General features: G+C 42.8%; 1 protein-coding gene across 1 annotated transcript in view; it reads left to right on the top strand.

Annotated features, from left to right (window-relative positions):
• The window catches only part of HSDL2 (hydroxysteroid dehydrogenase like 2), a 63,592-nt gene that overhangs the window by 16,912 nt on the left and 33,577 nt on the right, over nucleotides 1-13,103 (top strand). Inside the window, exon 5 of the mRNA XM_083179470.1 lies at nucleotides 5,872-5,986. Within this exon, the coding sequence (XP_083035596.1) occupies nucleotides 5,872-5,986 (115 nt within the window). The remainder of the gene's footprint in view (nucleotides 1-5,871; nucleotides 5,987-13,103) is intronic.

The raw sequence follows: 13,103 nt of genomic DNA, 5'->3' as shown, positions 1-13,103 counted from the left end.
TGCAGAGTTAGATTTGGGTAGGTTTGTACTTCAAGCTGATATCTATATTGCCATGTAGAAATAAAGCTGTTAGTATTTACCCTGCACAGAAACAAAATAACTTGCAATATCTACTGTAACTCTCTCTACACATGTTATATCTGCGCCACCAGCAGTGCACATGAATTTGTCTATTAGCAAACCAAGTGTGCTTTGTGAGTGAACCTGAATCACCCCCATAATGCTCACAGTAATAGCACCATTTTTTATTTTAATTTATACTTTACACTCTCCATCCACTTAACTAGCCACGTCTGGCTGGTCGGATCTGTAGCCACTCAACTCCTCTCTCTGATAGACAGCAGTCCTGGTCTCGTTTAGCTCCACCCCCTCATTCTTTGAGTTTGAGTTTAGCTATACCCACTTTCAGACCCTGATCAAGGATGCCTTCAGAAGGGTAGAGTCTGAGTTCAAGCTGCTGCCTCTCATACAGCAACAATGCAGGTTTGCAGAGCAGGGAGAGTGCCTCTACAGCTCGGGGTCTCCCTGCTTTGCCTCCATTCAGTTTTTAATGGTGCAACTGGTGGTGTATAAAAACAGATCAAATCTCTTGGGTGTATGTAAAGTTGGCATCTCAGTCCTTGCACATTTGGACACCTGATCACCAATAGATACTAGTATGTATTCTTTTGTTTGGGATTCAAAATCTGCTCCAAAATATCTTGCTTTATCTTTTGGAACTGTCACCGACTTACTCCTCTAGAAACTCTTTCTGGTTGCAGGAAGTTACTGTTAATTTAATGCTCAGCAGTTGAATATTTTTTTATAGAAAATATAATATTTGCAATAGATGCCGGCACTCAGCTCTGTAGGTCAGGGCCTGATGGAGCTGCAGCTCCAGGTCCACTCTCCAAATAGGCCCTTTTTGTAGCTGAGGGCTTTCCAACTAGCCTGGCCCTGCATGGGTAGCCTCCCCCAGGAACCAGAGATACCGCTGGGCAAAGTTGGAACGTTTTCCTATAGGATAACATGAGACCCGCTAATCCCGACCCCAACGCCGTTCCAAAGGCTGCCAGTTCCCCCTCCGGCATCACAGAAGCTTTAGGCTGATCTCATTCGAACCCAAATCGCTTGGCCTTTATTCTGATACCAGGCTGGTCTATATGGGTTAATTGGTTCCAGAGATATTGTGGGTAAACCAATTTTTTTCATTTCTATAATGTCATTTCATGGCTGTTTATGTTGTTTGTGGACAGATTTCTCTGGAACCAAATGGCCCAGTTTTACGGGACCAAAATCATTCAAAGCCCACTCAAAAGTTCTTCAATATGACACTGGTCTAATGTAAATGGATGAGTTGGTTCCAAAGATATAGCTGGTTGGGGAGGGGGTGGTTTTCTCTTCCCCCCCCTCACACCAGAAAATGTAGGGACTAGGCTGGTGTAAAAGGGAATGTTCCTGCATGATCATGGGACCATATTCCCGGGGAAGTCCCTGCATTTTATGTTGTGAAAGGGGTATTATTTCAAATAACCGGGACCTGCAGTGCTCTGAATACAGACGGGCAGCCCCCTGCTCTCTGCCCGGCTGTTATTACTGCCCGGAAGCAGCTGTCCCCAAGTTACCTCGAGCATGTATTCTCCCTTGGCAATGAGCATGGAACCCCTGGTAATGAGCATGTAGGTAAGCAGCACTTATGTAGCATAATTTTTAATAGGCATTATGGTGTTTGGCATAATATGTAATGGACATTATGGTGTGTGGCTTAACATGTAACGGGCATTATAGTGCAAATTTTAAATGCGCGCCTTCGGCGCACAACGCCCCTATCTATGAAGCATATTGTGAATTTTTGCTCAATCCATTCGGTATAGTGGGTATTTTGGCTTAATCCATGTGGCAAAATTAGAATTTTACCTTTAATCTGTGTGCCATAACATGAATTTTGGCATAATCAGTGTGAATTTTGGCTCATTCCATGTGGCATAATGTGTAAGAGGCAAGTACTGTATAAGGGGATTACTATTGTGTTGCATGATTTGTATAAGGAGTATATGGTGTGGTAAATTTAGGTGACCACGTCAAAGGTGCTGAAATGTTGTCTACCAAGTTTTGGCTTTCAGTATTTTTTTTTTTTTTTTTTTTAAGTGTTGCCTCACCCCGCAAGTATATCAGGACATCGGCGTCCTGCACCTTTTGGATGTATCTCTCTGCATCCTGTGAGTTTCGGAAATTGATTATATTTATCTATCTATATATACAAGTACACCACCGATTTTTTTTTTTTTTTTTTTTTTTTTTTTTTTTTTTTTTTTTTTTTTTTTTTTTTGCATGATTGGTTCCAATGCAATGCTGGATTATCGATTTTTGCCGGATTACAGAAGGATTTCTAGTTTTTACTAATTTTGCACCTTCAGTACATTTCTAAAGCAATAAATAGTCAAATATATGCTACAGCATAATATTAATGAATGAATAAACACAGTAGTGTATGCAAAACATGTTTATTACAGTGTACTACGTGCTGTATAAGCAAAACAGGTATCAGGTATATTTTGAACAACCATTAACAGTAAGTGCAGTATGAATGAAAGTCTTGCTGGGACCTTGGATGCCATATCAGCCCCACTGCTGCCTGCTGTGTCACCTGCGGGATCCTTGGAAGTTGTACCCAGTGGCACTTTCTCATGCTGTGTGTTCCGCCGATGTGTGGTACTTGCTTTGACCTCAGACAACATGATGCTTCCTGTGTCACCTGCAGTGTCAGCGGAAGCTGTACTCACTGACCCTTGCGCCTATTGTCTCTCTCTCTCTCTCTCTCTCTCTCTCTCTCTCTCTCTCTCTCTCTCTCTCTCTCTCTCTCTCTCTCTCTGTGTCTCTCTCTCTGTGTCTCTCTCTCTCTGTGTCTCTCTCTCTCTCTGTGTCTCTCTCTCTCTCTCTCTGTGTCTCTCTCTCTCTCTGTGTCTCTCTCTGTCTCTGTCTCTCTCTCTGTGTCTCTCTCTCTCTGTGTCTCTCTCTCTCTCTCTCTGTGTCTCTCTCTCTCTCTCTCTGTGTCTCTCTCTCTCTCTGTCTCTCTCTCTGTGTCTCTCTCTCTCTCTCTCTCTGTCTCTCTCTCTGTCTCTCTGTCTCTCTCTCTGTCTCTCTCTCTCTCTCTCTCTGTCTCTCTCTCTGTCTCTCTCTCTCTCTCTCTCTCTCTCTCTCTCTCTCTGTGTCTCTCTCTCCCTCTCCCCCTCTCCCCCTCTCCCCCTCTCTCCCTCTCCCTCTCCTTTTGCAACCACTTGTTCTAAATTGAGGAACCGCAGCTCCCTATTTCGTCTCCCTTCCCGTGAGACAACGCCAAAGCAATCTACGACAAACTGTTAGCATGGTGGCTCGTGTCTCCTGCTTCCAAAATAGCGTCAGTCAGGCCACGCCCCTGTGGCCTGACTGACGCTGTTTTGGAAGCAGGAGACGCAAGCTGAGAAGAGCCGCCGTGCTAACCACTGGAGTTCACTTGTGAAGCGCCACAAGCGGGAGATTGCCATTGGTAGCCATGAGTGACCCGTGGTTCAAAGCTTATATGTTCCTAATTTGCCAGTGTGGATTGATGTTTTAAACACCATGTGGTTTTAAGTCCACCACTGAGGACTTTTATTGTATGTACTAGTGATGTACTTCACTTTTATTAAAATCTTCTGTCGATACTAGACCTGTGCTAGAAACACCACAGCAGACCGCGACACCCCAAGCAGGGAACAGGAACTGCATGGGTTTTCAAAGATAGCGGGTGGTAGAATAAACACTACAATGGATATGTTCGCAATGACTGCGGCACTCGGGACTTGGATCTGAAAGATGACAAAAGACTAAAGACAAGTTCTTTCGTATTCCATGTCCCCAGAGACGCAGTCATTATTAATAATTAAAATATATATATATATATATATATATATATATATATATATATATATATATTAGTTTCACAGCACAGAACTTTGGATATTTTAGTTGGGCTGCCTGGCTTACAAATTCCCCTGTTGGATGGGTGATGGATAGGATGTGGGATGTAAAATGGCGCCCTTTAAGGTGACCTTATGGATTAGGTCAAATAAGCCTTCAAGTAATCCTTATTATATGTATGTATGTCAGCCAGGGAAACGGTGCCATGTTATGTCCTGAAGACAAGCTCCATGCTCGAAACGCCGTAGACATTGAAAAAAATTCATGTTGTTTAACTATTTGTGGAGTCCCAGAGTGACACTGTCTCCCTGGCTGACTATATTGTGAACGTTACCCCCAATATACCTGTCAATATTTTGCCACTTTTCACCCCCAAAAAGACATGTAATTATTGGCTTATTAAACCTCACATAAAAATGGAGCATCGGGAGTGGCTTTTTGAAGATATTTTTATTTTGTCCCCCCATATCTCAAAATCTGAGGCCTAGAGAATAAAAACACGGTGAGTGTCATGCCTGGGGAACTGACATGGAATGACCCATTAGCAGATCATGATAAACTTACTCTGTACTTGTCTAAAGTGTTTTGTTGTGTGAAATAGTGAGGGTCAACGTTGATGTGCCTCATGTTTGAGCTCATCTTGTCAATAACAGAGAGGCTCCAAAAGGCTTATTTTGAACTTTTTAATAGTGGGTAGGAGGTCTCACTGCTCACGTGTGTGTGTGTGTGTGTGTGTGTGTGTGTGTGTGTGTGTGTGGATACAGGCATGTTGACAGGTACACATACAAAGAAAGGGCTGATAAACTTCGCTGTGCACACAGAAGCAGCTACAGTGGGATAAGTCATGAATGTCTCCTCTAACACATGTTAGAGGAGAAATAATCTGATGAACCACATTAGTAGTGCTCACTAAAATACAATAGGAAAACAAACAGTCACTTTAAACATTAAATGGTTACAATTGTACTGCCCGGATGCTGTAAACATAAGATACTGACATACATATCTTAAGTAACTGAAATATCTACTGTATTTCAGTATGATAATTAGGACTGAATGATACTATTGAACTGCACCAAGTAGAGCTCCTTAGACATACTGTGCCAGGATTACGCACCCTGTAATGCCCATTACACATTGTGACACACAGCGTGATGCCCATTACATACTGTGCCACATTGCTTACCTATATGCTCGGTGCCATGGGGGGGGGGATCATGTTCATAGCCACAGTTGATACAGCATGGTTACAGCCGGGCAGAGAGCGGTGGGCAGCCGTGCTTTATTCAGTGCAGGTCCGCAGCTATCTCAAATATAGTGCCAATCAGGATCCACCACTGCTGCTCCTGATTGGCTACCAGACTGCAAACTCTGCCTGGCTGTCCCTGACTCCCCATTACCACGAGCAGCAGGTGCAGTGCATGGTAAGGCTCCAAAGTAATCAGGGCGATGACAGCAATGGAGAAGACACTCTGGGCCCTGATTACTATGTCTCCTTACTCAACTGTGTAGACCGCTTAACAGGCAGGCCAGCCCTGACCAAAAGTAAATTATACTCTTAAGTGTGGTGAGCTATACTTTCTCTTTCCAATTACTCAGTACTTTGACTTTATTCTGAAGATCCTAAAGTGTGGGTTAACCTACAGTTATTATTATACAGTAGTTAGTTGTGACTGAGATGGTCACTTCTCACTGGAGTACCACGAGGAAAAGGCAGTTCTTCAGATGGTTCCTTGCTTTCAGTTCACCTTAAAAATGGTATGGAGGCAGTGCTTTACTTTCTAAATGTAGGTCAAGAAGGTAAAGCGAAAATGCAGCTCGTGGACTTTTCCCCAGGTGCCCACTGGAAAGGCTCCAGCTCCCTTATTGCCTCTGCAGTGTGTTTTTCTTGTTTTTATAGCATTTTTATTTTGTTCTAATATATAATGCTAATACTTCCTGTCATTTTAATAGGTATTGACATCTTGGTGAACAATGCTAGTGCCATTAATTTGACCAACACCCTGGATACACCAATGAAGAAAGTTGACCTTATGATGGGCATCAATACAAGAGGAACATACCTCACGTATGTAAAACTTCAAAAATGTTTTTTTTTTATGAAATAGGTCATAGTTTTGTAAATAGCATTTGATCAATCTGACATAAACAAGTCATTGCAATAAACTAATAATTGTGGTGTTGCAGTTAATAGCAACAATTCAGGTTTAGAATGAGCGCAACCTTTTAATTCTTTGGGCGGGTCTATGTACAAAGCATTGGAGCTATATATCGGAATTATCCAATTAGTCCTGAAAATTCGTTAGGCTCAAAAAATATCTAAAGTTTTTCATTGCCAATTTTTCTCACCTTATCCACTTAGGTCCTCCTCCCTTTTTTTTTTTTTTTTTGGGTACAAAACAAAAAAAAACACCAATACATTAACCCCTTCCCGACATTTGACGTACATTTACGTCATGGCCGGGAGGTACTTCCCGACACATGGCATAAATGTACGTCATGACTTCTAACTGTCACTGCGTCTAGAGACGCAGTGACAGTTAGGTGATGTCTGCTGTCCCTGACAGCAGACATCCCCCCTCGCCGCCCAGGGGGGGCAGGGGTGCCCCCCCCGGTCGGCGATCGCTGTGATTGGCTGTTCAAATCTGAACAGCCATTCACAGCGTTTCCTGTGTTACCGGCGGCTAAGCCGCTCGGTAACACAGGGATCGGTGGTGATCGGTGCTGTCAGGTACAGCACCGATCACCACCGATGTGCAGCCCACCCCTCGCACCCGCCGGGCACTCACCCGGCAGCAGCAGCGGCTCCCACGGCTCCCCCGGAGCGTCTGGAGCGCACGCAGCGCTGCCCTCCTCCCCCCTCCCCCCCGCAGCAGCAGCAGCAGCTTCAAGCTGCTGAAAAAGTTGTAAAATAAAATATATGCACTGAAAATAAATATATATATATATATATATATATATATATATATATATATATATATATATATACATATATATATATATATATATATATATATATATATATATATAATGTGTGTGTGTGTATATATATGTATGTATATATATATATATATATATATATATATATATATATATATATATATATATATATATATATGTGTGTGTGTATATACCCCACCGATCGCCAGCCCCCCCTCCCTCCCACCCACCCGGCTGCCGCAGCGCCAGCACCCCTCCCACCCCCCCGCCAGCCGCAGCGCCAGCCCCCCTCCCAAAGCTGGTGACTAAAATGGGGTCACTTGTGGGGGGGTTCCACTGTATTGGTGCTTCGGGGGTCTTGCTAATGCGACATAGCACCCACCATTCATTCCGCCACCAAAAATCACTCCTTCCCTTCTGAGTCCTGCCATGCACCCAACTGGTATTTTTTGGTCACACGTGAGGCATTGCCGTACTCGGGAGAAATTGGGGCACAGATTTTGGGGTGCTTTGTCTCCTTCATTCCTTGTGAAAATAAAAAATTTTGAGCCAGAACTGCATTTTTGTGTAAAAAATTACATTTTTTTACACAAAAATGCAGATCTGGCTCAAAATTTTTCATTTTCACAAGGAATGAAGGAGACAAAGCACCCCAAAATCTGTGCCCCAATTTCTCCCGAGTACGGCAATGCCTCATGTGTGACCAAAAAATACCAGTTGGGTGCATGGCAGGACTCAGAAGGGAAGGAGTGATTTTTGGATTTTGCAGCACAGATTCTGGTTGAATGACCCCCGAAACACCCATACAGTGGAACCCCCCCACAAGTGACCCCATTTTGCAAACTACACCCTTCAGGGAATTCATCAAGGGGTATAGTGTACATTTCAAACCCCCAGGGGTTTCACCAATTTTGATACAACTGAGCTGTGAAAATGAAAAATTTATTTTTTTCATTTTCACTGCCCAGTTGTACCACAATTGGTGAAACCCCTGGGGGTTTGAAATGTACACTATACCCCTAGATGAATTCCCTGAAGGGTGTAGTTTGCAAAATGGGGTCACTTGTGGGGGGGTACCTAACTTTTAGCATCTTATGGTGCCTAGAAACCTACATGGTTCCTAAAAAATAATCTCATAAAAAGGAGGCTCCAAAATCAAGTAGGTGCTCCTTCTATTATGAAGCCTGTGGTTTGGTCACCGTGCACACTAGGGCCACATATAGGATATTTATGAAAACCAAAGAATTGGGGGAATCAATTTTTAGTCACATTTCTCTAGTAAAATGTACTGTGTTCCTTAGAAAAATGTATTAAATTTGCAAATCTGCAAAAAAAATGAAATTTTGAAATTTCACCTACACTTCGTTTTAATTCCTGTGAAAAACCTAAAGGGTTAACAAACTTCCAAAATGCTGTTTTGAATACTGTGAGGGGTGCAGTTTTTGAAATGGCATCATTTATGGGGGTGTCTCACATACAAGTCCCTCAAAGTCACATCAGAACTGAACTGGTCCCTAAAAAAATCAGTGTTTGAAATTTTCTTGAAAATTTGAGAATTTGCTATTCATATTTGAAGCCTCCTAGTGTCCAAAAAAATTAAAAGGAAGTTGAAATAATGATGGCAACATAAAGTAGACATATGGTCTATGTTAGTTATTAACTATTTTGAGTGGTATGATTATTTGTCTCACAAGCAGAAAATTTAACATTTTGCAAATCGCTAAATTTTCCATTTTTTCACGACATTTTGGTATTTTTCACAAAAAAACACAGACTGTATCGACCCAAATTTACCACTAACTTGAAGTACAATGTGTCACGAAAAAACAATCTCAAAATCACTGGGATAAGTAAAAGCAAAAAAAAGTTATCCCCACTTAAGTGAGACATGTCAGATTTGAAAAAAATGGCTCTGTCAGGAACGCAAAAACTAGCTCTGTCAGGAAGGGGTTAAGAGCTGTGAAAAGTCTCGGACGTATGTATTTTCATGGGCGTGAAAAGAAAAAACAAAAACTAGTTTTCAGGAGTGTGGTTTTGCATGCCTGGAGCAGTTAAAAAATAAATCTCTTCTGATTAGCATTGGTAAGCCCTGTGAGCAGTAAATACTGGGGAAGGTGGCCAGAGATTAGCTGTTCTTTATAACTGCAATGTACAGGTTGTGTTTGAAAGATGACAGGAGCTGGTTGTTTCATAGTTTATCTCTATCCAAAGCTTAGTACATATACCCCTCATTATGAAGAAGTAAAGGAAATCCGCACTAGGATAATGCATATATGTTTGGAATAGTGGAGAGGTCTGTGATGCCCAGTTATGGGTGATCCTTTGATACTATAAAATTCCTACCTACTGGTTTTAAAATTTTAGACAAACAATACAAAAAAGATCAAAGAAAACCCGTTCTCTGAGATGCACTCTTCATCCACAATCAAAACCTTGAATTACTATAAAACTTATTTTTTATTCCCATTTTTATTAAAAACAGATTCTCTTAAATAAGACACCAATCAGGAGGTATCTTACTTTATAATATAATAATAATGTGAATAAATAATACATTTTCTATTCAAGTTTTTTGTTTGTGAATGAACAGTGCATCTGAGAGAACTGGTTTTCTTTGACCTCCTACTCCTTTTTTTTATATACCCCTCAGTCTATACCTGTTGTTATCACCCCAAAGGCTGTATGTTTTAAAATGATGATCTTTTTGAGTGCTGTACAATCTTTTTCTTGCCACATGCTTGTAATGTGGTTCTTGAACTATAATACTGTACTGTATTTTTCATTGGAGACCTCACGCATGTGCAATGGTGAGTATCAAAAGGGACATCTAGTGGATATACATAAGCGTTGCACTCAATGGCTATGCCATGTTGCAGTACGTATCGATGATTGATATGAGCACCATTGGTAGGGTAGGTAAGCATGGCTAACTTTGTAGGTGCAAAAAAATATACATGAAAAATAAAGGTATTTATTCTTCCATCCATCTCTGCATAGCTGTATATATGGGCACGCCCTCATTGAATTTAACCTACATGACCATTCCCCATCATAACCTAGCTACCACTTCAGTGTCAAGCAGAGATGTGACTGAATTGCATACAATTCTACTGTACATTGCTCAGACTTGCTTACTCATAATGCCTGGACAAGTACAGAAGTTCTCTTTTTATAGAAGTAAGTGATTAGGGCTATATTTTGGACACACATTTGCTGTACTTATACAGCTTGCCATAATGAGAAGTAGTTAGACCAGGTTTCATGTCGATGCAATTTTTTATTTTTTTTTCCATCAATAAATTTTTATTAACACAAGTTTTTTATATGGGGTACAGAAATGAAGAGGGGGGGTAGGGGGGGGGGGAGACTGCATTCTGGGCCACGGACAATATATAGCAGTGTTTTTTACACAATAAATTTTACACATAGGCAAAACAAACATAATATATCGCTGCACAGAGCGAGCTATACAAAAATATAACAACACAAAATCAGTTATAACATAGACCAAGGGTTAACATCCCTAAATAGAGACTGGGGGGGAAGGAGGGTCTGAATCAGGGGGTTCGTTCAGACTAAGGGTGGCTGATTGATCAGGCACAATCGGGAGAAAGAATCTAGTGCCCTCCCTCACAGTTGTGTAAGTGGACCAGGGAGCCCACTTTGAGTGGGGCGAGGAGGGTTTGGGAGAGTAGGGTTGAAAACCGGTCTCCATGTGGAAATGATGGTTCGTCTTTAGAATAACCTGAAGAAGGAGGGGAGGGGAAGGCTGCTTCCACTGTTGAGCTAAATTTGCCCTTGCCGCTATGAGGATATGTCCTAAGACATATGTTTTCCCTGTCGGGAGGTCCTGTGGGTATACATGGAATAGGGCTAGGAGGGGGTCAGGGGAGAGGGTTAGCTGAATCACTTCAGAGATCAATTTAAAGACTTCACCCCAGTATGCCCTAAGTTTGGGACAGGACCAAAAGATATGATGAATGGTACCGATTTGACCACACTGTCGCCAGCACATATTTGAGCATGTTGGCCAAAAGGTGTGGAGGCGGTCTGGAGTTAGGTAGAGGCGATTGATCAATTTGATATGCATCTCCGAGTGGTTGAGGCAACGAGACATTGTGTATGAGGATAGGAAAATCTTACGCCATTGGGGGGCGGAGAGCTGGATGCCCAGGTCCGCCTCCCATTTTCTATGGGCCGATGTTTTGGTGAACTCTACAGGGGTTATCAGGGTGTTGTACCAAAAGGAGATGTCCCCTTTGGAGAGTGTCAGGGAGGGTCGTGAGAGGACCGTCTGGTGACGGGGATCCAGGGGGGGGCGTTTGGAGAAGTGAGAGTTCCACCAGTGTGCTACCTGCAGGTAGTGGAGGTACTCGTGAGGGGGGAAAGAATATGTTTCCTGGAGGAAAGAGAAGGGGAGGATTTTATTAGTGTCTACTACATCCCCCAGGGAAGTGATCCCACTGTGTTTCCAGAGGGACAAGTTGAGGTTAGGGATTAGCCTAGACACGGTAGTGATAGGGAGAGTATTGATAAGGGAAGATGAGGCGCGTAGGGAGGAAAGTAATTGGTCCCATGCATATAGAGTAGCGGAAGTCGTTGGCAGAAGGGAGGGCAATGGGGGTCTGATGTGTTTAGGTATCTTAAGAAGGTCACAGAGAGGAATATTAGGGGAGTGATGTTGTTCAATATCAACCCAGGTCCTAGGTGAGGGGCTTTCAAAATAGTGTTTAGATGGGGCAAGAAGACAGGCTATTTGGTATTGAAACAAGTCTGGGAGGTCCAGTCCTCCGAATGCCCTTGGAATTGACATTTTGGAGCGGGCAATAGCGGGGGTTTTAGATGACCAAATGTACTTCGTCAGAATAGCAGTAGCTTGTTGCATGTACTTCTTAGGGAAAATATAGGGGATGGTGCGAAACAAGTACATTAGTTTGGGCAGGAGCGACATCTTGAATGCTGCCATCCTACCCATCCATGAGATTTCGTATGCTGACCATGATCTGATTAGTGATGCAAGGGAGGTTAGAAGGGGGGCGAGATTAGCCTCAAATACAGCTGTCATGTTAGAAGGGATGTGGATGCCTAGATATTTTATAGAGGTGTCTTGCCAATTATAGGTATATGTGGTTTTCAGTAAGGGAAGGTGGTCTGTAAGGTTGATCGGTAATGCGTCAGTCTTGGATGTATTGAGCTTGTAGTAGGATGCAGCGCTGTAAGAGTCTAATGTCTCGTGGATGTGTGGGAGTGTATGGATAGGGTCTGTCACAAATAGTAGCACGTCGTCCGCAAAGAGGCTTAGTTTATGGTCGGTGGTGCCCACTCGAAGGCCAGGAATGTCAGGGTTGTTACGGATGGACATAGCTAATGGTTCAATGGAAAGGACGAATATTAGGGGTGAGAGTGGGCATCCCTGTCTTGTGCCATTGGTGATATTAAAGGGGGAGGAGAGAAAGCCATTACTGAACACCCGGGCCGAGGGGGAGCTATATAAAGACATAATTGATGTCAATATCCGATCCTTAAAACCAAAGCGAGATAAAACTTCCCGCATGTATTGCCAGTTAAGTCGGTCAAATGCCTTCTCGGCATCTAGTGAGATGAGGAGAAGATCTTGATCTGCAGACAATGAATCTATTAAGTTAAATACTCTCCGTGTATTGTCCGGGGCTTGACGACCTGGGACAAACCCCGTCTGGTCCGGGTGTACCAGCGAGGGTAAGAAGGGATTAATTCGGGATGCTATTAATTTGGCAAAGATTTTGATGTCACTATTCAATAGGGCTATTGGGCGGTAGTTTTGGCACAAGGCTGGGTTCTTACCGGGTTTCGGGATGGTAACAATTCTGGCCTCTAACAGTTCTGGGGGGGTATGCCCTACCGAGGAGATTTCGTTGAACAGGTCTGTGAGGTAGGGGGAGAGCACATCGCTAAAGGTCTTGTAAAAGTCTGTTATGAACCCATCTGGTCCGGGTGCTTTGTTGCGTGGAAGTGACTTTATGACCGACTGGACCTCCATCTGGGACCATGGGGTATTTAATAGGTCAAGTTGTTCCTTGGAAAGTGAAGGGAAGTGTAGGTTTTCTAGGAAACTATTGATAGAGGTGGAGGTGGGCTGTGGTGTGGAAGTGTCCATGGAGAGGTTGTATAGTTTGGAGTAGTAGTCAGCGAACTGGTCAGCGATGTCTTTAGGATTTTGGATTTTCTCTTTATTAGGAGAGGTGATAAATTTTATTCGGTTTCTA

The sequence above is a fragment of the Crinia signifera genome, chromosome 1, assembly GCF_055691185.1.
Source record: "Crinia signifera chromosome 1, ASM5569118v1, whole genome shotgun sequence".
NCBI lineage: Eukaryota > Metazoa > Chordata > Amphibia > Anura > Myobatrachidae > Crinia > Crinia signifera.
Note: the sequence above shows the minus strand (reverse complement) of the source record. Positions and strands in the feature narration are given on the sequence as shown.